This window comes from Dipodomys ordii, unplaced genomic scaffold (genome assembly GCF_000151885.1).
Source record: "Dipodomys ordii isolate 6190 unplaced genomic scaffold, Dord_2.0 Scaffold51, whole genome shotgun sequence".
Lineage (NCBI taxonomy): Eukaryota > Metazoa > Chordata > Mammalia > Rodentia > Heteromyidae > Dipodomys > Dipodomys ordii.
The window spans coordinates 6,954,541-6,980,540 of record NW_012267267.1 but is presented as its reverse complement, the minus strand read 5'-3'; the positions used below and the strand labels follow the sequence as shown (position 1 = coordinate 6,980,540).

Below are 26,000 nucleotides of genomic sequence, written 5' to 3'. Positions count from 1 at the left end.
AAAGTACCTAGGAACTTAATTTCCCTATGGCTTCTCCAAATAAGTCCACTACAAAAACTGTTGAGAAATGTTTATTTTGGCAGAACAGTATTGACTGAAAAGCTAATCTGGGAATTCAGACATTCATGGAACCTACACTCACAAAAAAAGTATGACTGCTTTAAGGAATAAATATGGATTTTGGAGAGAGAGAGAGAGAGAGAGAGAGAGAGAGAGGGAGAGGGAGAGGGGGGAAGAGAGAGAGAGGGAGAAAGGGAGAGAGAGGGAGAGAGGGAGAGAGTGTACTGACACTTAATCTCAGGCCCTCATACTTTTTTGCTCAAGGCAGCCTCCTCACCTCCAATTCAGCTTTTTGATAGCTTTAAGTCAACATCCTCAGATCTTAGCCTCTTGAGTTGCCTGGCCTGAAGTTTAATTTTTAATAGGTCTAGACCTTTACGAATACCATATTCATCACTGGGAACTGGTTAAAGGAAGAAGGGCTTTGGTCTGAGTTGGATTCCTAAACACCAATGCAACTGGGAATGAAGTCGTGAGTTCAGGCTTTATCATACTGCTTTTCTCATTGACTCAGTTTGGGAGATGCTAAGGTGGCTTAGGGCCACTCTAAAGAATCTAGACACAGTGGTAAAGTTGATGCATAGCACAAGGACTGTGGCAGAAGGAGAGAGCAGAGCATGGACACTGACATTGGCTGAGACTGGATTCGTGTCTTGCTTAGTAACCTGAGCGTAGGACTAAGCCTCACAGAGGCCATCTGTAAAGTGGACCACAGACCTTTTCTGGTAGACTCATTGTTAGGACTAAATGAAATGGCATTTGTAAAGAGTGTGGGGTAGGTAGATCCTTACTAAATCAGTCCTTTAATCTATCCTTTTGAAATGAAAATGTTAATGTTTTTCTAGTAATACATTAATTGAATACATTTTGACAGCACATACATGCACACATATACAGTCTAAACCAGAAAATGGCAAATACCTAATTCGCAGTGATCTGTTGAATATTCCAATCAAAGAAAGAATTGACAGCAAGGTGGCAAAGAAGACCATTCCTGATAAGAGACCAACGTCTTGCCTATTGTCTAAAGAAAGGAAATAAACACAGTTTTAAAAGCATTTCATATGACACAAATATCACCATTGGTTTCTACTCAAAGTAGAACAGAACTGATCTCAAAGGAAGAGAAAAGCTAAGTCAGCCTTCAACTTGAGCCTAAAGAGATGGCTCTTCCAAGTTGCGTGGCTACACCCAGGAAACCCATTATGTGAAAACACTGGCTGAGGTCAGTGGGTTTCTAGAAGTGCATCTCCAGCAACTTGTGGTTAACTTGTACACTCACAGTTTATATGACTATGTTTAGTGCTAAACTTCTTTTGACTTGTCTGACGTGGGTAAGAATTCCCAACTGCCTGTGACAATGTCTAATGGGTCTCCAAATCACAATGATGGTTTTATTTGTGGTCTTTTTTTCAACTGTTTGTGTGAGACAAAATTTATGTGACAAATTTATTGTTCATTTTCCTGCCAAGATAGGACATTCATACTGCTTAGAACAACAGATGCTACAGAGAAAAGTGAAAAGTTTCTTTTTTCTTTCTCTCTCTTTTCTTCCTTTCTTCTTTCTTTCTTTTCTTTTTTCCCTCCATCCCCCTTTCTCCCTCCTTCTCTCCCTCCCTCTCTCCCTCCCTCCCTCCCTCCCTCCCTCCCTTCCTTTCTTTTTCTTTTTCTTGGGTCCTGTAGTGGGGCCTGAACTCTGGGCCTGGGCACTGTCCCTCAGCTCTTCAGCGGCTAGCGCTCTACCACTTGAGCCACAGTGCCACTTCCGCTTTTTTCTTTTTGCTTATGTGGTGCTGAGGAATCGAACCCAGGGCCTCAGGCATGCAAGGCAAGCGCTCTACCACTGAGCCACCTTCCCAGCTCCCCTTCCTTTCTTTTCCTTCTCTCTCTCTCTCCCTCTCTCTTTCTCTCTCCCTTTCTTTGTTTGTTTGTTTCTTTTTTTCTTTGTGGTACTAGAGCCTTGCACCTGTTAAATACAAATATGTCTTACAAAACCAGTTGGCAAAATTGCCTAAAACTTTCCTTAAATTTTATGTAGATTTTTATACTTTGCAGGGGATTTTTTACAGAAACGTATTTTCTCAGCACATGACTCACCTTATTACACAGAAACTTTCAACTGATTTGATTTTTTTAGTGTGTGGAGTTACTATCCAGGAAATCCTAGCCTAATCTCCTTTCTCTTCCCTCCTTTCTTCCTTCCCTCCTTCTCTCCCTCCAACCTTCCTTCTCTCCCTCTGTCCTTCCTTCTCTTTCTTCCACCCTCCCTCTTATAACCCAGTCCTTTATGCTTTAGTTATTTTTCAATGAAAAAAAATCAAACTTCCCTTTTTTCCCTGGGGTCAGTAGAAAATGTGATTCTCCTTTTTCTTTTTTAAATGTTGGCCATGGGGCTTGGCGCTGTCTCTCAGCTCTCTAGTTCAAGGCTTGTGCTCTACCACTTGAACCACAACACCACTTCCAGTTTTCTGGTGGTTTATTGGAGATAAGAGTCTCACAAACTTTCCTGCCCAGGCTGGCTTTGAACCACGATCCTCAGAACTCAACCTCATGAGTAGTTAGGATTAGAGGCGTGAGCCACCACTGTCCAGCTTGATTCTCCTTCCTATGCCTGCCAGGTAACTGGGATGAAAGGTTTGTGCCACCATGTTTAATTTTTATTGTTTAAGTAACTCTTTGCCTGAACTGGACCTGAACCATGATTCTCCCAATCTCTGCCTTCCATCCCTGTGATTACAGGATTGTCCAATCAGCCTTTTCAGTGGAATTTCCTTACCAGAAGTGAGGTGTTCTTTGAAGACAGAAGCAGTTGGCATCCCAGAAGTCTGGCTATCATGTTGGAATGATGCTGATGTGACCTGAAGGACTTCAACCACGAGAAAAGAGCATCAGCCTCTTACATTTGGCATTGAGGAGGACCATATCTCAGAGTCCTTCTCCCCTGTTTAGTGACATCTAAAAGAAACCAGTAACTTTAGTAGAATTGAATGGTGGAATAAAAGAAATAGCCTTTAACATGTGCCTTTTCTTTAATTGGGTACATCTTTGGGTGCATCTTTTCTTTAGTTGGGTACATTGTCCTTCCAGGACAATTAAAACTACTAAGGGTTGGTAAAGCTTTAAGTGAGTCCAATAGTTTTAGGGGGCTTCTAGGAACAAAAACCAAGGAGCCAGAAAAGGCACAATAATTGGTTTCTACTTGATTTCTTCCAAGAGGGGATCCAATGCAGTATATTTCCTTGAAGGACCCTGGGACTGTCCCCTTTGTCTCTGCAGGAGTTCAGGTTTGTTATTCACCGCTCTTGGCTTGCCTGAGATACTCTGATTTTGTTTCTTTGTACGTTAGTTTGTGTTTATTTTCTTATGTTCTCATTGCTGGTACTAGGACTTGAACTCAGAGCCTGAGCATTGTTCCTTAGCTTTTTTCACTCAAGGCTGGCCTTCAATCACTTGAGCCACAGCTCTACTTGGCATTTTTCTATGTGTGATTGATTGGAGGTAAGAGTTTCATGGAATTTCCTGCCCAGGGTTGGCTTGAACCACAATCCTCAGATCTCAGCCTCCTGAGTATTTATGATTACAACATGAGCCCCTGGCCCCTGGTTCCTGTGTCTTGATTAGCTGTCACTTAGTAGTTGTAACTCAAAGGATGAAATGTCTGTTCATTTCCTGCTGGTACAGGCCTTGGCAGTTCTGTCTTATCATCAAGTGTGCCAAGGCCCTGCTAACGAAAGCTTCTGACCTGATAGGGCTGAGCTGTCTTGGCAGCTCACTTACTTTCAGTCTGAAGTCATAAAATTCCCAGGAGCATCCTTGCTCATCTCCTTGATAATTAATAACTCCTACGTGACCTCAAAAACAGTTTCCCCAGTTGAGAGAGGCATTTCTGAAAATGGTGCTAAGTTTTGCTTCCCTGAGAACCCCTCAAGCCTTATTTACTCCATCATTCTGATATTGATATTCAAATTCATCTTGGGGCCAGAGAGAAGTCACATCTTGAGGTGCCCTTCAGGGGCTCATGTTAAGTTATATGGCCTGTGAGATTCTCTTAATGAAGTGGATCACACTTTCCCCCCACCCCCCCCAGGGAAAGTGCTCCTAGATATCTTCAGAACTTTTTGAAGAAGGCTAATTTGGGTGCAAGCTTGGGTTTGATTGAAAGGTAGTTTCCTAAGAACAATGGATGAGGGATTTTAGAAGATGAAAACATAAGAAAAGCCCAGAGCTCTTTCCTACGCTGCCCTGTCTTCTCTATGGTGAGAGGAGGGGGTTTTCTAGAACTTGGGACAACTAGAAATTCTTTTGTTCCCTGGCATGGGGTTCCACCAGAATATGAGAGATTAAAGTTGTATTCTCATGGCCAGTAGCCAGGTTTTCTTCATTTAATCAGTATCTCATAGGACAGTTCTTTTGTAGGCAGTTCCAGCAGGCATCCACATCTACATTATTTTGAAATGCGAAGAACAGAAATGCTACATTAAAATGAAACACAATTTTTACTTTGGCAAAAAAAATCACAGATTTGCGGCATACACTGCTATGTTGCTTTTATTTTCACTTTTTTAATATTAGGATTTTTATTGAAAAATAGTAGTGAGGTTTGTACTTTATACAGGCAAATGTAATTCTGTTGCATAAAGTACTGGTGGTTATTGGCAATAAAGCTTTATCCAATTATCAATTTGCATCATATAAAAATGATTTTCATATCTGAGCAGGGCTTTATTAGCTGTAATAAAGAAGAAAAGTAATCTTCCTTTAGAGTCTACTTGTTATCCTAGTTTCAAATCAACTAGGCGTGTTCATTTAAATTAGATTAAAGGCATTTTAAAGAGGTGCTTAATTATGAGAGGGTAATTTCACAAAGACAACTTATAAACAAGATTCTTGGAGGTGAAAGCAAGTCTGTGACAAAAGGCTTAATTATTAGGCTGAAATGAAGCATTGTAGACCTTATTCTTCATAGCATACTGCCACCAAGTGGCCACATCATCGCTTTATGTCATACTCAATCTTTCTCATAAAAGCAAAAATCATAACAGAAAAAAAATAACAGGAAGAAATAAAATCAGAGGGGGAAAACCTCCCCTCTACTTCCACTCCTTCAATTCAGTAGCTATTACCATTTTATAGTGTTTTCACATATTTTAGCAGAAACAGCCTTCAGAAACAGAATAGCACCCAGATTCTTTTACAAGTGAAAAACACTGTTGATGTCAACTCTAATAATCAAACTATTATCTAATATGCTAGGAAGTCCCTTTGAGATCTCCACTATTTATTTAAGGCTTGTGATGTTAAGCCCATAATGGAACAATTCGGCAGCAAAGCCCAATAGTCTCACAGAACCACCTGAGCATGCTCAGAAAACACAAATCATCTCGAATCAGGGGAGGATTTTTATCTGGTTTACACATACTAGCATTGAAATTTAGAATTCGCTTGACAGAAAACAATGTGTTTAAAGAGAATTTGGAATAGGTTCCAACAAGAATTATGGTTTAGTATTCTTGGATGAAACTTAAAGCATAACATAACCACATACCATGCCAAATTAAAGTAACCAAACCTATTCAAAAGACCTGTTTTTTAAAATAGCAGTATTATATTTTGTTTCTTTATTAGAGATGATGTCAAATAATCTCAGTTTTGCCCTTTGTCTACAGTGAGACAAAAATATGTTTTCTTAGCTTTTTGAAGCAATCCTTTAAGGAATAGTAGACTTCACATGCTTTCTGTCCATTAATTCTCACAAAACCCAAACCAAGTTAATATATCTAAATAATATGTTATATATAAGGATAGCGTAATACTGTCACATTATCAAGATTGAGGAAATAAAAGGCTTAGCAACAATAAATAAGTTGGCCAATATCATCTAGGCAGAGATTCAAGAATGGATGATTCCATTTGATTCTGACACATTCAGCCATGGACTTTAGTCCCATTCATTAATAACCTCACTTTTTCAGGAAAGCTCAGGGGGATGGGGCAGCAGGATTGGCCCTGCTATCATTTCTGTCCCAGAATGATCCTCAGCCTTGTTTCCCCAGGGCTGGTCATAGTGTGTTAGCACAGCCTGGCCTCGTGGGACTCTGAACCCCACCACAATGGGCTATGTATGTTTGGTTTATTGTTTTGGTTGTTGCCCTTTTGATTTTTCGGCTTGGGGTTTTTTTTTTCCCCAACCCACTTTTTTTTTTTGTTTTTTTGGGAATTCCTTGTTATTTCCGGATTGTTTAAAACTTTTAAAAAAAAAGGCTTGGGGAGGCTTTTAAACTTTCTTTTTTTTTCCCAGGAACCAACCATTCTTTTAGTTTTTTTTCCTTCCCTTGTTGGGGCCCTTTTTTTTTACCAGTTTTTTTTTTTTTTTTTTTTCTTTCATTTTTTTTAAGAAACATTATTCTATTTTATGAAAAACTACTCAAAACATTATACTTATGGCTATTTCATATTTCATCATGCATTTGTGTACTGCATTCAGTCAACCACAATCCTATTGAGGAAGTAGATAGCTTAGTAATTTCAAACACCTACTGTGGGCTCACACCAGACTCATTCCAAGCCCTGGCTCTATCACTTGGAGTTACACAGCCCTTGGTAAGTTGCTTAACTTGTGACTCAGTTTCCTCACTTGTAAAACTGGATAATAACAATGCTGAGTTTGGCTGGGATGGTTTACATCAGGCGCTAAGTACTACGTTTTACATAAATTAAAACCTTAATAAGCATTATGTTCTGCTTTTGTGGAACATTTAGTTTGGTTCCAAAGTCTTAGCACTACAATAGTTTTTGGATGAATATGTTTGTGCCTGCATTTCCTTTCCATAGCTCTTGAGTTCCTTATCTCTGATTATTTTCTAAGGCTACAGTTCTACAAGCAGACTTACTAGGATAAAGACAGCTACAAGGGAACTTTATTTATTTCTGTCCCCACCAATCTTTGTGTTTCAGCCTGTACTATAAAAGCTGTACTATAAAGAACCTTTCTGGATATTTCTTTTAGAAGGTTCTAGATAATAAAGAAAGAAGAATCAACTTCTAAAAGACAAATGCTGGATTTTTTAAATTATTGGAGTTTTTTCCTCCTACTTGATTTTTTTTCCTTAAAATACAAGCATCTCCTCTAATCTCCTTTTACTTACTCAGCTATATCACAGCATTTAATTGCTGTCTCCCCAGGTCAGACCAGTTTAGCCCCATGGTTGCAATACAACTTCATCAGGCCAAGCGCAAAGATTTGACCATAGCCAGCGTCAATTAGCAAAGTAAAGACAATATACCTACACTACAAGGTGAACATCAGAAGCTCAAGGCAGGGAAAATGATATGTCAGCAACCAGCTCACTACCACACCTTGAAAAACAAGTCAGATGATGAATCATTCTGTGGATTCATGAATTATGCCCTCTACGTGTAAGAACAGGAAGGTGTGTGCAGGCATAATTGAGGGGCTATCTTCATTCATACATTCCTGAGCTGTAGGCACTTGATACATTTAGAGAAAAAAAGGTAAGAAATGTAGATATATCAGTTATATTGCAAAGGCAAAGAGTAAGAGGAGGAAAGATAAAAAGCTGCAGCCATCCAATAAATTTTCTTTTAGATGGTCCATTCAAAATGAAGGTCTATATGCAAGAATGTGCAACTTCACATTTATCAATGGCCAAATATTCTTCAAAAGCACAGTCTTCCTTTCAAGCATAGCTTATATTTTCTCCTGAGTCTCGATAATCTAGCAGACACTTGCCAAGTTTTAGTTGCTCGACACCAAGATATACTTCCTTGTGGAAATGCTATGATAAATAAGTGGCAAATAGGGCTTTCCACTCAAAAAATTTCAGTGGAGCACAGAGATTCTTTCCCTACATAGCTAACAACTACACATAAGCAGATGACCTGACAGTGGCCAATCAGATGCCCCCTCCCTCAATCCCCAGACTTTGAGGGTAGACAGATGACAAACAGCTTCAGGAAAAAAAAGCCACTATTCAACATGGATATGGTAACTATAGCTACATCCTTGGTCTGGATAAGCTGTACTAGAGGGCTGTCCTGGGCACAAGGCAGGCAGTAGCAGTGGCCACAATGCCAGCTGTAGGGTTCTTACCAGATTCTTCCTAAGCTATGATTTTGGCCATGGCTCTGATTCCTTCTCTTACCTGTTTTGCTAGAATTTCTAGTGATTTTTCACTATTTTCTAAAAGATCTCCCTTCTGCTAAAGATAACCCTATTTAATTCCCTTTGTCACACTTCATCACAATGAGTATGGGGATTTTTGTTTTTGCTTTTGTGTTCATGGAGATGTGATCAAATCAATCATGGCCTCCTGAAGATGTCCACATCTGAATCCCTGGAATCTGTAGAAAGGCTCTTTTTCTATGGCACAAAGAGTATTGAGATGGGGCCACTACCCTAGATTACAGATATGAATTTGAGGATATAACCAGGGTCCTTGTGAGAAGGGTGTGGGAGGATGAGAGTCAGAGAAATCTATTGGAGGATAAGCTTTGCTTTGACTGAGGATGGGGCCATGATCCAAGAAATTCCAGAAGCTTCTAGAATTTGGGAAAAGTAGTAAAAATGACTGTTCTGTCTGGAGTCTCTATAAAGAACACAGCTCTGCCCACACCTTGAACCAAGTTCCTGACAGTGATTTTGGATTTTTTACTCCCAGAACTACAAGATAAGACATTTTATGTTTTTAGTGCTACCAAGTTTGCAATAATTCAATGCAGCAGCAAAAGGAACTTCATACAGCACAATCTTTATTTTCCATTAGTGGATGCAAATCTGGGGAGATGAGCTTTTCTGAGCTGTTTTTTAACCTACAGAAATCGGATGTTTTATTAGTGGCAAGACTCAAAGAGGATTAAATCAATTCAAGCGAAATTTAAATGATTAGTGTTTCTGCAACCCCAGAGGGGTTCAGTACTGTTTATCCATCACAAATCTATACATTTAGAATCCATCTTTCTATGAATGAATCAACAATCTCTAATTACGAATAACAATTTTTGAAAAATATTCTCTGAACTACCACTAAATTTGCATTCTATTTCGTATCACCTATATTTGTCTCTACTCTGAGAATATTTGTTTTCTCAGCTAGCCACTGGAAGTCTTGAAAAATTAACGAGAGCTTTCAAGAAGTCATTGGTAATAATGCAACTGCCTGTCATTTTATAAGAACAAAGTAAAATGTTCAGGAGCTTGCTCACACTTGCCTTGCTCTGGAAAGCTGTCCAGAAAAGTATATGGTTTCTCTGGGAAATGTCTACAAGTTGCAAGTCAAGCAAGTTAATTAGTCATTACGAAATATGACTGCCTTTCCCTCAGGCCTCTAACTTATTAAGAAGATTATAAAGCCTTCTTTATAAAGTAACTCTTTTTTCCCCATTACGAAGGGATGTTGAAGCAGCTACCTTTTCTTACATTGGTAGTAGTGAACTGAGAGGCTTGTCTTTCAAGCTCTCTGTGTTTGCTTTCTATACTGATCAGGAAATTTTTACCATGGCCATCAAGTTTAATGGGTTGGAAGCAGAATCTCAGCAGCCAGAGGGAGGGCGGGACCAGGCAGAGGAGGCTCCTGTGCGATTTGCTGGTTAACTGGAGCAGCAGATCCTCACCCTGTGCTATGGACAGGGGTGTCAGAGACCCCAAGAGAAAGAGGAAGCCAAAGAAGAACCAGCTAGCATTACAGATAGTGCCTGAACTTTTCTCATGCCCACTTGTTTCTGCTCCCACTCCCAAGCCCACTATTCTATGGTGATGGAACCCATCACCTTAATCAGGCAATCAGGTCTCCCCTCATTTCCTGTCCACATTTCCTGCTTCATACATCAGTCTGCATTATTCTTCATATAAGAGAGCAAGGAGGGCCCTGATTCTTATACCTAGGTTTCTTGCTGAATGTCAGCTTCTTTCACAAATGTTTCCACTGATAACCAGGTTCAGATGCTGTTGACTCTTTCTCCAAGCATTTGAACACCAACTTCCCATTCTCTATTCCACCCTCCCACTCCCATAAAAGGTATGCTTGATCTTGGCTGATAGATAAATGATCTTCCTTAGGTGATAGCAGTGAGCTCCTCCACCATCTTGTGTAAGCTCAGCATACAAGGACCCAACGTAAACAAGCAGATCTCCCTGTGAAGTGCAAGTGCTAGGCTCCAAAGAGCAAGATTTGTAGAAATCATGGGATTGTAAACAAAGTTGACTGTGTGACTGCAAAGTCTACCTTTAAAAAAAATCAGGTTTCAATTCCCTGGATTCTCAGAAAGAGTCTTGTGACAGCCCCATGCTGTCTCCCTTTGACTTGAGTGTAAGTCCCAATAAAGCCCTGTTCAGATGGCATTGCTCGCTTGTCATTTCTATCTTGAGTTGAGCAGAAGAACCCAAGGCTGAGCTGGTAACACTAAAAGCTGAGTACTGGTGACTGAAAGTTGGCAAGACGGGTACCAATGGCAGTGGTCCTTTTTGGAAAGGCATGTATTAATTTCTACGGTAGTGGCGCATATAGTTCACTGAGGAATTATCACTGGGCAAGAGGCTTGGAAACTTGCCATTTAACGTATTCAGGAGTTTCTAATACACAGAGCCCCAAATGCTTGTTCTGAGAAACACAGCATTCTAGGTGTTTTTCTGGAACCAGCCCAGCTGGAAAAACACGTTAGGCATTGCCTGTTGTAGCCTTGTCTTGGACAAGTTCACCTTTTCCATCTCTACCATAGCCTCATCTGGGACTGCCCTTCCTACCTATGTCAGGGCTCCTAGAATCCAGGTTTTCATGATCCTGCCTTTATGCTAGCCTGCTTCCTTGAATTCATCTTGAATTCATGATAGTGTGGAAACTGGATCTTTAGGACTAGGGCTTCGTAGTATAGTGGGTGCCTAGTTTGCAAAAGGCCCTGGATTCCTTCCCCAGTACCATAGGAAAACAAAACCTAACAGCAACAAATAAAGTTCTGCTGCATAGAGTCTTTTGGTTGTTGTTGGTTTTGTTGCTGTTGCTGTTGATTTTTTTTTTCTATTTTGTTTGCTTTAGTATTGCTGGTGCTGGGGTTTGAATTCACTGTTGGTGTTCTAATAATTGCTCCATACCTCTAGGTGGCTTTTTGTTGGTCAATTGGAGATGGATTCTTGTAGATTTTCATGGCTTTGAACCATGATTCTGTAGATCTCAGCCTCCTGAGTAGCTAGGATTAGAGTTGTAAGCCACCAGTACCTGGTACATAGTTACATTATGAGCTAAGGTGACTTACTCAGATAGCTGAGGTGACATTGAAACAGCACTGTCCCAGGTATCCTAGAAGGTGACTAGCAGAGCTATGAGTGACATGCGTACTAGAATCCCAGAGCCTGAGTTAGGCCCTGCTCTGCTCTCCACCAACATTACAGTATTCAGCCATAATTCTTGGGGCTCACTCCCTTTATCTGTGCAATGGGAATAAATGGTGTTAAATAAAAGACAATTCAGATGTAAAGTGCTTCTCAGGGTGACCAACACACTGTGAGCATCCAATAATGTTAGCTGTTATTATTTATTATGCTGAGGGCACCAGCTTCAGTCACATGAAATAGTTTCTTGATAGTAAGTCAAGAGAGGGTAAATGGTTCTCTAGCCCAGAGAAACTTCCTTGTGTTTTTGCTACAACCTGATATTATATTCTGAGCGATTGATTTTCTTTTTTAGTTTAGGGCTTTCCTTTCCAGTAAAGTCAAGGACTTCAGAAAGGAAAAGAGAGTAAGGGTTTTATTTATTTATTTAGGTTTTTGTCTATCCAGGCTAATTTTGAACCACAATCCCCAGATCTCAGCCTCCTGAATAGTCCGGATTACAGGGATGAGCCATAGGTTATGGTTCATTTTTATTTTTTGTCCTCTCTAGAATAAACCTTCACCAAGGCCAGAGCTTTGTCCCCTTTGTCACTAAGAGGCTCACGCACTCTGCAAGTGGCTGGCACGTGGTAAAGGCAAAATGAATATTTCATGAGTGAGTGAATTACTTTTTCTTTTTAAAAAGCAATCAATAATAAAGATTTCTAAAAAGCAATTTAACCACTTGCATCAGCATCTTAAAATGTGCTTGACTCTAGATTCAATAGTGTCTTTTTAGACCAAAAGAGATAAGGAAAGCTTGTATTCAAATCTATTCAAAGAACTGTACGGTTAATGAAAAAAAAAGAAATAGTCTAATATAGTTTAAGTAAGAAAATTTAATTATCGTATGTTCATAAGCTGGAATGCTGTGCAGTCATTAAATTAGATTTCTTAAAAACTAACCAAGGTAGATTAAGTAAGCAAATTAGAATCCAAAACAGTAATAGAGCATAGCACCAATCATTAAAAAAAAGATGTATAGGAAAAATTAGCATTCATTTCATTAAAGTCTGAATAGCACAGCAGTTTTTAGGTTCTATACTGTAATAAACTTGCATTGTTTCTGCAAACAGAAAAGTGAAATAATTTTTAAGGATTTCATATTTTTATTTTACCTTAACATACTTTCACTGTTATTTAGTATATATTTTTATTCTGATAAATGGGGCTTGAACTCAGGGTCTGAGCACAGTCGCTTGGCTTTTTCACTCAAGGCTAGCAGTCTACCACTTGAACCACAGCTCCACTTTCTGCTTTTATTCTGGTTAATTGGAGATGAGTTTATCCTGCCCAGGCTGGCTTTGAACAGAGACCCTCAGAACTTAGCTTCCTGAGTAGCTAGAATTACAGGAGTGAGCCACTGACACCTGGCTCTTGATATTTATTTGTGTCTCAGAAAGGGATTTGTACCAAGAAAATTATCCTGCAGTTCCTCTTAGCTTATGTACATTTTCAGGCATATTTAATTTTGACTGATAGTTTTTCTCCTTTAAGTGACTTTCCCCCCATTTTAGGAAACAAAAAGCATTGGGTTTAGATTCTTGTTGGGGTACCTCTGGTGCTCTTCTTCCCTGTTCCTCAGAATGAAGAACTCCACCCTTAAAGGACATTTGTAGCCTTTACCCAACTAGTAGGGCATTTCCGCACTTAGATGTAAGTGCTAAAAACAGCCGATAAGACTGCTGGGAAGGAGCAGGGGGCCGCAGGGTCTGAGTGATTGGCTGCCATGACTGCTACTTGTAGCAAGTCTGACCCCAGTTTTGCACTAGTAAAAGTGCTACTTGCAGCATTAAATATAGTTTATATAAAAATCAAGCTTATGTACACTGCCTTGTCATGGTAAGGAAATGATACTAATTTGAATAGTCTTGCTAACTCTATATAGCATTTATTTTAAAAAGTGAGTTACCAAACATATCTAATTAAAAATTGGTGTGTAAGTTCCTAAGAATTCTGTGTGTGTGTGTGTGTGTGTGTGTGTGTGTGTTTGTAAGTTTTGGGGCTTGAACTCTGGGCCTGGACGCTGTCCCTCAGCTCCTCAGCTCAAGGCTAGTGCTCTACCAATTGAGCCACAACACCACTTTCAGTTTTCTGGTGGCTCATGGGAGATATGTGATCCTCAAATCTCAGCCTCCTGATTGGCTAGGATTACAAGCGGCGGGCAAAAAGGTGTTTTTTGTTGTTGTTCTTCTTCTTTGTTTTTCTGTTGTGGGGCTTGAGCTCAGGGACAGGGCACTGTCCATGAGCTTTTCTGTTCAATGCTAGCACTTTACCAGAGTGCCACTGCTAAGCATTCTTAACAATGACAACTGGAGATAAATTGATAAATAAACTTGAAACCAGAGAACTGATACTTATTCTTGAAAATGATTCCTTTCATAATATATTTCTAAATTATGGGCATCAGAGGGTACCAGCAGAACTTTCTGAATTAGTCTGGCTCTTAGTGGCCATCAATATTTATAATATTTATATCAATATTTATAATTTGAAAACACAAACCACAATTACAAGATGTTATAATAAGAATAACATGGACATGATTATAATCAAATCCTTCATTTCTGAAGATTCAAAATCTATCATGGAAACTATGCATAGTAAGGAGACATCTTAAGGTTCACTGGACCATTATGGAGGATTAAAAGAATCACAATAGATCTGCTTTATTAGTTGCATACAATTGAAGTCTATTTAGCTAAGAAAAATGTGAAGTAATATGGGTAAGTGTGTGTAAGATTAAACTAATAATATTAAGAACAGGATCATTTCTGAAGATTAACTAGACCTTATTGAGAGCTAATTAATTCCATGTCTAAGTGGCTTTAACTCTCTTGGATTGCTTCACATATAGTAAATAATCAAATACTCATTGATAGGATTTGATTTGTGGTTTTTTTTCTAGAAGAGATACAAACTCTTAATAATGATTTTCCAAAACAAGGTCTAAGATATTGGAACTTGAGGGGTGGCTCAAGTAGTAGAATACCAACTTTGAGTGAAAAAGTCAAGCAAGAGTATGAGGTACTAAGTTAAAGTCCCAGAACCCTGTCAACTTTCGAGACCCACTACTTGTGGAATTAGATCCTCTGGGGGCATAACTACATCTGACCAAGCACCTCAAGTGATTTTTTTTTTTTTTTGTCATTCATGGGGCCTGAACTCTGGGCCTGGGCACTGTCCTTCAGCTCTTCAGCTCAAGGCTAGCGCTCTACCCCTTGAGCCACAGCGCCACTTCCGGCTTTTTTCTTTTTGCTTATGTGGTGCTGAGGAATTGAATCCAGGGCCTCGTGCATGCAAGATAAGCACTCTACCACTGAGCCACCTTCCCAACCCCCTCCTCAAGTGATTTTTAGCTCAGGTATCACAGCTTTAACAAATGAAAGCAGAGTCCATTTTGGTAGTGGTGAAGCAGAACTATAGGTAAATAGAGTCAGAGGTCAAAAGTAAAGCCATAGAAAATAAAATATATAAACACACTCACCTGTTTCAGGAGTTTTATGAACAAAGGATGCACTCCAGGGCTGCCAGTACCTTTTGCCTGTCCCTTGACATCTCACTTGAAATACATACTTGACATTGGGCTTCAGATAGAATGTTGACTGTTGTACATATGTAAAATTGGCGTCAAATTCTTCAACCTAAAATTAACAAAACAGTTATTCTAATACTTAGTGGAAATGTATACATCACCCTCTATTCTGGGTACTCTCCTAGACCCCAAGAAAACAGACAAATATAATACTTTGTATAAAACATATATAACCATATACATGTTTTAAGCACTGAAAGTGAAATGCACCTTGCTTTGTGTTTGACAACTCTCTCTCTCTCTTTTTTTTTTGGCAGTCATGGGACTTGAACTCTGAGCCTGGGCGCTGTCCCTCAGCTCTTCAGCTCAAGGCTAGCGCTCTACCACTTGAGCCACAGTACTACTTCCGGTTTTCTTAGTGGTTTATTGGAAATAAGAGACTCACGGTCTTTTCTGCCCAGGCTGGCTTTGAACCATGATCCTCAGATCTCAGCCTCCTGAGTAGCTAAGATTACAGGCGTGAGCCACCAGCGTCAGGCCTGACAACTCTCTCTCTTTTTTTGGGGGGGGGTCCGGTGGTGGGGCCTGAACTCTGGGCCTGGGCCCCTAGCGCTCTACCACTTGAGTCACAGTGCCACTTCCGGCTTTTTTCTTTTTGCTTATGTGGTGCTGAGGAATTGAAGCGCTCTACCACTGAGCCACCTTCCCAGCCCCCTGACAACTCTCTTAAGCTTTGAAATTTCAAGAAAATCTACAAGGTAATGAATCTTAAATTATGAAATAGATGATCTTATTGGGAGAAGTGGAGGATTTAGTAAAAATTGTCTCTCCTCTCTCGCTCTCTTTTTCTCTCTGTAATTGGATATTTAGAGCAATAATTTTTCCAGAATGATGAAATAGCTCCATTTGCTCATGATTACTTTTGGAAAAATTACTAATAAGCTAAATGTTAAATTGGTCCTTTTTGCAGATTTATGCAAGCCTTGCCAGGCCATATGTGTGTATGTGTGTGTGTGTGTGTGTGTGTGTGTGTGTAAGCATTTAAGAATGATAAAGTTGGGTGCTGGTGGTTCATGCCTATAACTCTACTCAAGAGGCTGAGTAGCAATCCAAAAGAGTGCTGCTCTAAGCCAGCCCAGGCAGATAGCCTTCAAGACTGCAGCTCCAAAATAACCAGCAAGAGGCTGGGATGAAGGCATGGCTCAAGTAGGAGAGCTTCAGACAAGTAACCAATCAGAACAAGCAGTAGTCTATGACTTCAAGCCTAGTACCAGAAGGGGAAAAAGTGGGAAACTATGAAAATGCAATAGAAATAGAAAAGGCAGCTGAGGAATAATTTTGCGAGTTTTTTTTGTCACTACAATCAGAACTAAAACATAGTGGAGCATGTCCCCAAACCAGGATACCGTACAAGGTGTCCTCAGCATGCTTAGTAAGACATTTTTCTCACATAAAATAAATATATCTTCAAGTGCATTTATGCATCTACTGGAAACTAGCTACCAGATACTCATGAAAGAGAAAGTTAAAACCACCAAGGTTAAAAAGAAAGAAAAGAACAAGTTTTCAACTTCATTCATGAAGTCTTCTATTAAAATTCAACCTTAACATCAACCTTTAAAATCTGGAAAGCCTTGGAAATGTAAAATTCATGGGGAAAAAACATAGTTTATATTCTATGCTCCTTGAAAGATATTCCAAGTTTCAGTTACCTCCTGGCCCACCTGCTTGTAGACGTGACAGTTGGACACTCAAGGTACCTTGGGGTCCAGAAAACATTTTATGTATTATGCCAAAGATGTAACTTTTAAATGCCTGCTTTTTTTTAAAGAGAGTTGTTCAGAGTGTGGCTCTATTGGTAGAATGCCTCTCTAGCAAACATGAGGCCCTGAGTTCAAATCTCAGTACAAGAAAACAGGGGACTAGCACAGTGAGTGGCCTTTGTCATTTGCAAAATTACTTTGTGGTATTCTCTCAGAAGCAGTGTCCAGCAGTGGACAGAGAACCTGGATGAGAACTTGAAGTAGGTTTCAATGATAGAGCAAGGTTTTCTCCTCACCCCTACCTTTGTCACATTATGTCTCTGGGTTTGGCCTGCTAGCAAGCATGACTGATCGAAACACAGTGGAGTAATTGGATTTACATACTCTTGCCCCCTGCCTTCATCAGTAGGAAATGCTCAGGCAAGCCCATTGGTCCCAGGAAGAGGAGTCAGAGATATGTACAGGGAAGCTCAGGCTCAGACATGTGAATAAGCCTGCTGAGCTGAGAAACATGCCCAATCCTAGCTAAGCTCAGCCTAGCCCTACTGCATTCTGACTGTGCAAAATAAATGCTGACGGTCAGGTGTCACTTCCGTTTTGCGGCTGTTTATTACCCATGATCGTAGCAGTTGCTGGTGTGCAACTGAAGGATGTGATGGAAACCCAGCAGAAGATTTTTGAGAACTAAATCCTTTGTCTTTCATTGGTAAAAAGGCAATTTCTACTAAAATTTTGTGGCTTAGATTGGATCCTATATGATTGTCCCTTATTAACAAATTTGAGTGCAGTTTTGTTTAACTATGTACTTTATAAAATGCCTTTTGATTATGAAAGATGATGTACCTGCTCTTGTCTTTACTAATTTGCATTTACTAATTTGCTTGCTTGTAAATGATTTGTTTGTTATTTTTTTTTTGTCTTTTCTTTTTTGGTACTGGGGATGGAACCCAGGACATTGCACTTGCTAGGCAAGCACTTTGCCACTGAGCTACATCCCAGCCCAGTTATTTGAGGTAGGGTCTTTCTATGTAGCCAAGGCTGGCCTTGAACTTGCAATCCTTCTACCTCTTTCTTCCAAGTGCTTGGAGTACAGGCATGAGCCATCACACCAGACTATACATACATTTCTTTTAGAAACATAACAGTCCTTTAAGGCCCAAAGGTAAGGACTACTAATGGTATTTTTTTTTTACCATATATATTTAAAGTGTACTACATGATTTATATCTTAAGAGAGAAGCTGTTCTCTTGATCCAAGAGTCTAGGAAGAATTCACATAGAGACAGCTCCTTTCTAAGGAGGTCCCTGCTGTTTGGAAGGAAAGTTTAAGCTAGATTAGATGCACCCCATCTACTTTGATGAGCTGGTCCTACTTTTAAGCTAGATTGCAGAGTAGCCGGATTTTCTCATGAATGTTTATTTTCCTCTTGCTATTTCTGAGACTTGACTTAAAACTTCTTTGCATGATTCAATTTATTCTGAGCTACACTACTTGTGAATGCAAGTTCTCTGAAGAATCTGCATCCATGTTAAAGATCTTGTGGACAACTTGGCCTTGGCTGACCAGGACATGGTGATGGTGGAGAGACAAAATGTTGTAGATCAAGAGGCAAAATTATCTTGAATATCTTAGGCCCTCTCTTCCCACCCTTTTTTTTGTAGGTCATGGGGCTTGAATTCAGGGCTTAGGTCCTGTCCCTGAGCTCTTTTTACTTAAAGCTAGCATTCTACTTCTTCGAGCCATAGCGTCACTTCCAGTTTTTTGGTGGTTCATTGGAGATAAGAGTCTCATGGACTTTCTCACCTGGGCTAGCTTTGAACCCTGATCCTCAGACCTCAGACTCCCACGTAGCTAGAATTAAAGGTGCAAACCACCAGCACCCTGCCCTCTTAGGCCCTTTAATGGCCGTTTGTCTGAACTTTTGAATCTAACCTAATTCATCTCATGACAACTGTGTAAACTCGGATTCTTATCACTAAATTCAGCAGACCTTTGGCATCCTCCAGCCCTACAGTTTAGAAAGCTGTGAAATGACACCTGAAGCCTGTGGCAGGGATTTCCCTGCTTTGCTACAGCGCCACCTGGTGGGTACCTCCACAAATGTAATTGGTAAAAGTATTGACAAGAGGATTTATTCTGGGACCATAGAAATTTGTGTAATTTCTTTCACAGTGCAACCATTCAATAACTTGAATCCATGTCCAGATAGTCACTCCTATCTAGCTCTGAATAACTATTGAATAATTTCTTTTCAAGCAGATTCATATTTTACTTAGACTAATGGGATATGGGGGGGCAACATATTTGTGATTGTTCTCCACATGCAATTTAATCTCTGTGAAGAATCTGAAGTTTGAACTTGAAACCCATTTAACAACAGACAAAAATACTGCCTTTCAGTGTTAATGTGGCAGGATCACAGGATGACCTGTCTAGCTCCCTAGGAACCATGCCATCTCTAAGCAGCTTAGCTACAAGGGCTGAGAAACCAGGTTCCTTCATAAATCACTCTTGCTTGGCTTCCTGCAGATTAAGATGAAGCGTGGAAGTAATCGCTATGATACAGTGTATGCTAATCCTGTTCCTGTGTTGGAGCTGGTTCTTACACCACCTGATTTCTTTTCCTATTCTACCTTACTCCCCCATCCCCTCCCCCAACCGTATGACATAGCTGCTTATAGTACCCCATTTTACCCATGGGAATAATAACACACAAGAAGATAAGGAGCTTGCTCAAAGTCACACAGCTAGAAAGCTCTGAACTCTAGAACTTATCATCTCAGCCACAAGGCCACCCTGGGAGAGCTGTCTGTCATTTAGAAGAATCACCCTCCATCAATTCTTTCTGGTGAAGATAAAGTCATCACAGAGCTGGGCTGGAAGGAAAATCTCTAGTCATTTCTGTACTCTCTCTCTCTCTCTCCTCTCTCTCCCTCCCCCTCTCCTCCCTCCTCCTGTCTCTCTTTGGTGGTACTGGGGTCAGAGCTCAGGATCTCTATTTGGTAGGCAGGTGCTGTACTACATGAGCCACATCTTTGGCTCTTTTTGCTTTCTTTCTTCCTTCCTTCCTTCCTTCCTTCCTTTCTTTCTTTCTTTCTTTCTTTCTTTCTTTCTTTCTTTCTTGGATGGGGTTGTGTTCTTGTTTAGGATCACAGGCACACACCAGTACTCCTGGCTGTCAGAATGGGGTCTCACTCACTTTCTTCTCATAATCATTTTCTGGAATTATAGGCATATGCCATATTATTCCTCCTTCTCACTTCTGACTTTCTTATCTCTCCTCAAGGAGGCAAAGACATCTCATGTATGATCCAGATGAAGCTGAAGTTGATATTATCAAACAAAACTTTATCCTGACTTTTACTGATCTGATTTGGGAACTCTACATCAACAAATTTGATTTGTATTTTTTTTAACAGTACTAGGGTTTCAACTCAGGGCCTTATGCTTGCCATGCAAGCACTTTGCGATTGAGCCATGCCTCTAGCCTTTGTCTTTGGAAATCTGGAGAGAAATGATAATCCAGTTTTTTTTTCTGTGTAAGTGGTTGTGTTTAGAATATATATGGTAGAAAGGAGAGAAAATGTGCTTTGGATTGAAACATATTCTTTCTTTATCTTTTCTCTCTCTCTCTCTTTCAACACTGGAAGTGCTCTACCCCATGAGCCATTTCAACAGCCATTTTTGTGTTGGTTATTCCCAAGATCCTGGTTCACCTGGACTTTAATTCACCTATCTGTGCTTCCTTGAATGGCTGAGGATGGCAGATGTGTACTACCACATCCAATCATTGGATTAGATGTGAGCTTTTAAGCATTTTTGTCAGAGCTGGCCTTGAACGTGAATCTCTTGATCGCTGCCTTCCAATAGGTAGGATTTCAGCATGAGTCACCATTCCTGGCTTGATCTTTCATTTTCTACAATAGTGTGAGGTCTCTACGGAACAGTTATGGAGTGTGTAAGATTGGAGAAGCTTGGCTGGTCCTCTTTGGGTTCTATCTCACTTATCTAATGAGCTGATACTGTCCCAAAGGACCGTTAGGAGGATTGCGTGAGATAAAGAATATTCCTCTAGCGATTTCATTTGCTGCTTCGGATAATGAGAAAGTTTTAAAAGTGAAGTTGAAGCATAGTGGCTCAAGCATTCAGAAGGTGAGGCAGGAATCCTGAGCAGGATACTTATTTTTTGGTAATACTTAAGTATTAACAAATGTCTCCTGTTACCAAGCCCCACCATGGCACAGTCAGAGCCACCAGGGGGCGCAAAATTCAAAACTTTCAACCAGAAAATGGTTTCTGAAAAATGATTCCTACACTCTGGTAGTTCTTTCTGTTTTATTAGACATTCTCATGAACCATTCCCTCTTCCTATTTATACCAGATAAGGGAATTGAATATTCTCAGCATCACCAGGAACACCTGGAATCCTAGCTACTCAGGAGGTTGAGATGTGAGGATGATGGTTTGAAGCCAGCCTGGGCAGAGAAGTTCATGAGACTCATCGCTAATTAAGTAGCAAAAAGTCAGAAGTAGAAGGGTGACTCAAGCAGTAGAGTGCCAACCTTGAATAGAAAAAGCCAAGAGAGAGTGAGAGGCCCTGAGTTCAAGCCCAAGCACTGGCACAATGATATGTAATGGATATGTAAATATACACACATATATTCTCAGCACCCTCCTATGACTATAGGAACCAAGCTGTACTGGTCAAGTAAAAAATTTTAACTCAAGCTGGGAAGGTGGCTTAGTGGTAGAGTGCTTGCTTTGCATGCCTGAAGTCCTGGGTTCGATTCTTCAGCACCACATAAGCAAAAAAAAAAGAAGAAAGCCGGAAGTGGCGCTGTGGCTCAAGTGGTAAAGTGCTAGCCTTGAGCTGAAGAGCTGAGGGACAGTGCTCAGGCCCAGAGTTCAGGCCCCACGACTGGACTCTCCCCCCAAAATTTTTAACTCAAAATCTAAGACTCAAGAATTTGCTTGGAAGTTTACCTAACTTCCACACATGCAAAAGGAGTGTAGCTAGAGCTGCAGTTGGTTATTATTAATCAAATGATTCAGAACATGAACTCTCAGCAGAACATGGTGATATAATCAACTGCAAAATTCACATCTGTGGTTTTAATGAACCAGCTTAAACAAATGAGTTGGCAATTGCAAGTTTATTTTTAAACAGTGATATTTAGGACAGATAATCAAATCAATGTGTCTTACTCCTATCTTTTTGACACATTTTCCTCCAGTACTAGGGCTTGAACTCAGAACCTTGCTCTTATGTTCCGCTTTTCTTACTCACAGTTGTTCTACCACTCAAGCCATGCCTCTATTCAAACTTTTTTTTTTTTTTACTAGCTAATTGGTTTTACTCCCCTGGTTGGCTTAAAACTGTGATCTTCAGTTCTCAGCTTCCTGAGTAGCTAGGAATGCAGGGTGAGCTACCTGAACCCAGCTTCTTGACACTTTTATTTATTTATTTTTTTATTGTGAAAATACTGTACAGAGGGGTTACAATTACATGGGCAAGATAATGAGTACATTTCTTATCAAGCATTGTAGCCTCCTCCTTTGTTTCCCTTTCCCATCCCTCCCCCTGTCCCCCCACCCAATTCTCCTTCTTCCCCACCCCCCAAAGTTGTAAAGTTCGTTTTCGACATAACGACTTGTACATCTCATTGTTGCAATGGGTCCACCTGTATCCCTATTTAAACGATTTGTTTTTTCCCTTCCCCTCCACAAATTATACCAACATCAAATACAGTGAAAGCACTGGTTATACTGTGGGGGAGGGACATACAAAGCAACAAAGAAATATCTTATAAATGTGTTAGAAACAATCGTATGAAAGAAAAAACATTTGAATCCATATCTTAGGGTTCATTTCCTTAACATCAACTTATCTGACACTTTTAAAACATATTACTCTACAGTAGAACTAATACTCAAAATGGTAAAGGTTAAGCAGCAGAGAATTTTGAGGTCATGCCAATCATAAACTATATTATGTTTAATGTATATCTTAGTATCTTATTTAACTGAGTGAAAACTGGTTATCCAATAAAGGACTCTTGATTAAACAAAGCCAGAAACTTCAATCCTCAATTATCTAGATTAAGTATTATGCTTGAAAATAACAAAATGATATATTTTTTTAAATAAAAAATCAGAAGTTTTTCTTTCTTCCTTCCTTCCTTCCTTTCTTTTTCTTTCTTTTTTTTGGGGGGGGGTCTGGTTGTGGGGCTTGAACTCTTGGCCTGGGCGCTGACCCTCAGCTCTTCAGCTCAAGGCTAGCGTCGTACCACTTGAGCCACAGCGGCACTTCCGGCTTTTTTTCTTTTTGCTTATGTGGTGCTGAGGAATCGAACCCAGGGCCTCATGCATGCAAGGCAAGCGCTCTACCACCAAGTCACCTTCCCAGCCCCCAAATCAGAACTTTTTCTAATCAGGCTAGTTCAAAATTAAGAATTTTTATTATACTGTTCACAAGTATTATCATGTGATGAAATTTATTAATGCACATTCTAACTATATTCTTCCTAAGACATTTAATAATTTACTTTTGGTGTTTAGGGATAATTTGTCTAGACATTCCCCTTTTCACTTTAAGGCTAAAGTTTGTATTAATGACAACTATCTTGAACTTCATAGTTTTGATAGTTTTGATTTAAAAAGAGATATCTATTAGTTCAAGATTTCCATTTGAAAAATTTTCCTTCCCTGGGTACTTGTTAAAATTCAGCATAGAATACTTCATTTTATAATCAGGACCACTGATATAACTTTCACTTGTAAGAAAATAAAAATTGTTAGGTCTCTCTGAGTTGATTTGATAATTTAGCAATTTGCAAACAAAAAGAAGATTTTTTTCAAGAAACAGCTGTCTAGAAGTATACATAGTCATTATTAAAACGGAATTGGTTTGACTATCACAACAACCATCAGATAAAGACATGTCAAGTGAATTCTTCATAAGTCATCTGTGAACACTGAGAATCACTTTTCCTTTTACAGCATTCACTCATGTGCTAAAGAAAAATGGAAGTTTGGCTTACATTCCAAATCTGGCTTGTGGTAGCCCTGTATCTGATTTCACAGGAAACCTTTTCAATGGCTGTTTCACTACTCCAATAGATTACAGTCTTGCCCATTGTAGCATTTATAGTCTCAGCCTTGGAAATGATAGATGCAAAGGGTATCACTAGAAGAAAAAAGATGCAAAAACATAGAAGTTTAGCAACTTATCTAGGAGACATTCATATCTTTCCATCAATATATAGACATGTTAAAAATCAATTTTATAGCCCTCCATTTCATAATTGAATTAACAATGAATGAACCTTGCTTAGTATTCTAATTTACCATGCAGGAAAGAACTGCTATTATAAAGTCCATTATTAACTTCTATTAACTGTTACTATGTGCTGTTAAGAAGACCATTCTTCATTTCTTTCTAATGGACTCTAAACTCTTGTCTTTCCCCTCACCTCCCTCCACCTTATAATCCTAATAAAATTCCAGAGCTTGGCTTTATTAATGAAAGAGTTTACAAACAGATAAAGGAGAAATCTCCCTCTTCCCTGTGTCTGCTTAGGGAAAGATGGTGCTTTGCATCTGCCATGGTTTGAGCATTAAATGTCCGCCAAAGACCAATGTGTTAAGGGCTTAGTCTTAGCCCCCAGCTATTGGTAGGTAGTGGAAGTCTTAGACTGTGGAGGTAGGAAGGGTTTAGAAGAGTACATGGAGACCTAGACCCCCTCCCCTCTTTCTTTTACCTTCTCATGAACGGTGAATGAGATGTATAGCTTTAAGTGCTCTGACATGATTTTTTGCCTCACCACACCCCAAAAGCGGTGGGGCCAACCAACCGACCATGAATGGAAATCTACCTTTCCTTCTTACAAGTCTTTTTCTTTTCTTTTTGATGCTTCAACTCAGGGCCTAGGTACTGTCCCTGAGCTTTTGTGTTCAAGGCTAGTGCTGTATCACTTTGAACTATAGCTCCTTTTCAAACTTTTAAGTAATTAATTGGAGACGATCTCACAGACTTTCTTGACTGGGCTGGCTTTGAACCCTAATCCTCATATCGCAGCCTCCTGAGTAGCTAGGATCATAAGGCTTGAGCCACCAGCCCCCTGCTAAGTTCGTACATTTGTTAATAAAACTTACACTGGGTAATAACGTATTTGGCCATGAAGCTTGCAATACCAGATTCAGCTATTCAATTTATGTTCATGTTTCAAATAGTTCTGTCATATCTCACATTAAAAAAAAACTAACAATCCATGGTAGATATATTTTTTGATTCTACTTGTTTTGAAATAAATAAACAGATTATAGTTATGTGTTATCTTTCCAAGGTGTGTTTATCCATATTTATGCAATAGGGAGAATTAATGTTCACAGTGGCTGGCAGAAGGCACAGATCTTTCTCTACTGAAATTTATTTCCAGCCCTACATTTCAGCATAGCTTCTCTAAGGTAATTAAAGCCCAACCTTGCAGCAATTACATGGAAATTACTCCCAGAAGAGTCTTCGTGCTCTCAGTTTCAGAAAACAGCTCATTTATCTAACTTGCACTCTCATTCCTGAAGTGCCACCAGTGGAAACGATTCTGTTAATGATCTCTAGCTTTGTTGATGGGAGTTTCCCACACAGCCAGTGTGTATTTTCAATCTGAGTTTCTCAGTCCATTTTTTAATAAGGAGAAGGTAAAGATGGAGGTAGGGAGCAGCAGAGGGGGACAAAAAGGGACAGGAAGGAGGGGAAGGAGAAAGAGAAGGGGAAGAGGAAGGGATAGGAAGAGATTGGGAGGGGAATGAGAGGGAGAGGGGATGGTGAGAAGGCAGAAGAAGAGGAAGAAAAGGAAGGGGAGGGGGAGAAGGAGGAGGGCTGGGGGAAGAAAGGGGAGAGGGAGAGGAGGGGGGAAGAGGGAGAGGAGGAGGAGGAAGAAGAAATACTCCAGTTTACAAACATGAGCAACAAGCCTTGGAGATGGAGTCCAGCTAGAATTTTCTCTTTAGGGGTGATGGGGGAGCGGTTAACTAGATAGCAACTCACCAAGTCTGGACACAATCTGCTTTTTTAATTTATAAGCTGAATGATTTTTGGAAAATTGTTTCATCATCTTCCTTATCTGTAAAGTGGGGACAGTAGTGTTCTGTGTTTGTTTCCCAAATGAAATGTGATGAGTGTTAGCTGGGACACAGTAGGCTTCTAAAGAATGGATGTGATGACTAAGGCTATATTGAAAATAGCACTAAAACCACCACTGA

The 26,000-nt window shown here is 39.8% G+C and overlaps 1 protein-coding gene across 1 annotated transcript in view; it reads right to left on the bottom strand.

Moving 5' to 3' along the window:
• The window catches only part of Il23r (interleukin 23 receptor), a 58,735-nt gene that overhangs the window by 11,847 nt on the left and 20,888 nt on the right, over positions 1–26,000 (bottom strand). The window contains exons 5-8 of the mRNA XM_013020569.1: positions 23,780–23,925; positions 14,928–15,084; positions 2,837–2,926; positions 982–1,084 (exon numbers count right to left, since the gene is read on the bottom strand). Of these exons, the coding sequence (XP_012876023.1) occupies positions 982–1,084; positions 2,837–2,926; positions 14,928–15,084; positions 23,780–23,925 (496 nt within the window). The remainder of the gene's footprint in view (positions 1–981; positions 1,085–2,836; positions 2,927–14,927; positions 15,085–23,779; positions 23,926–26,000) is intronic.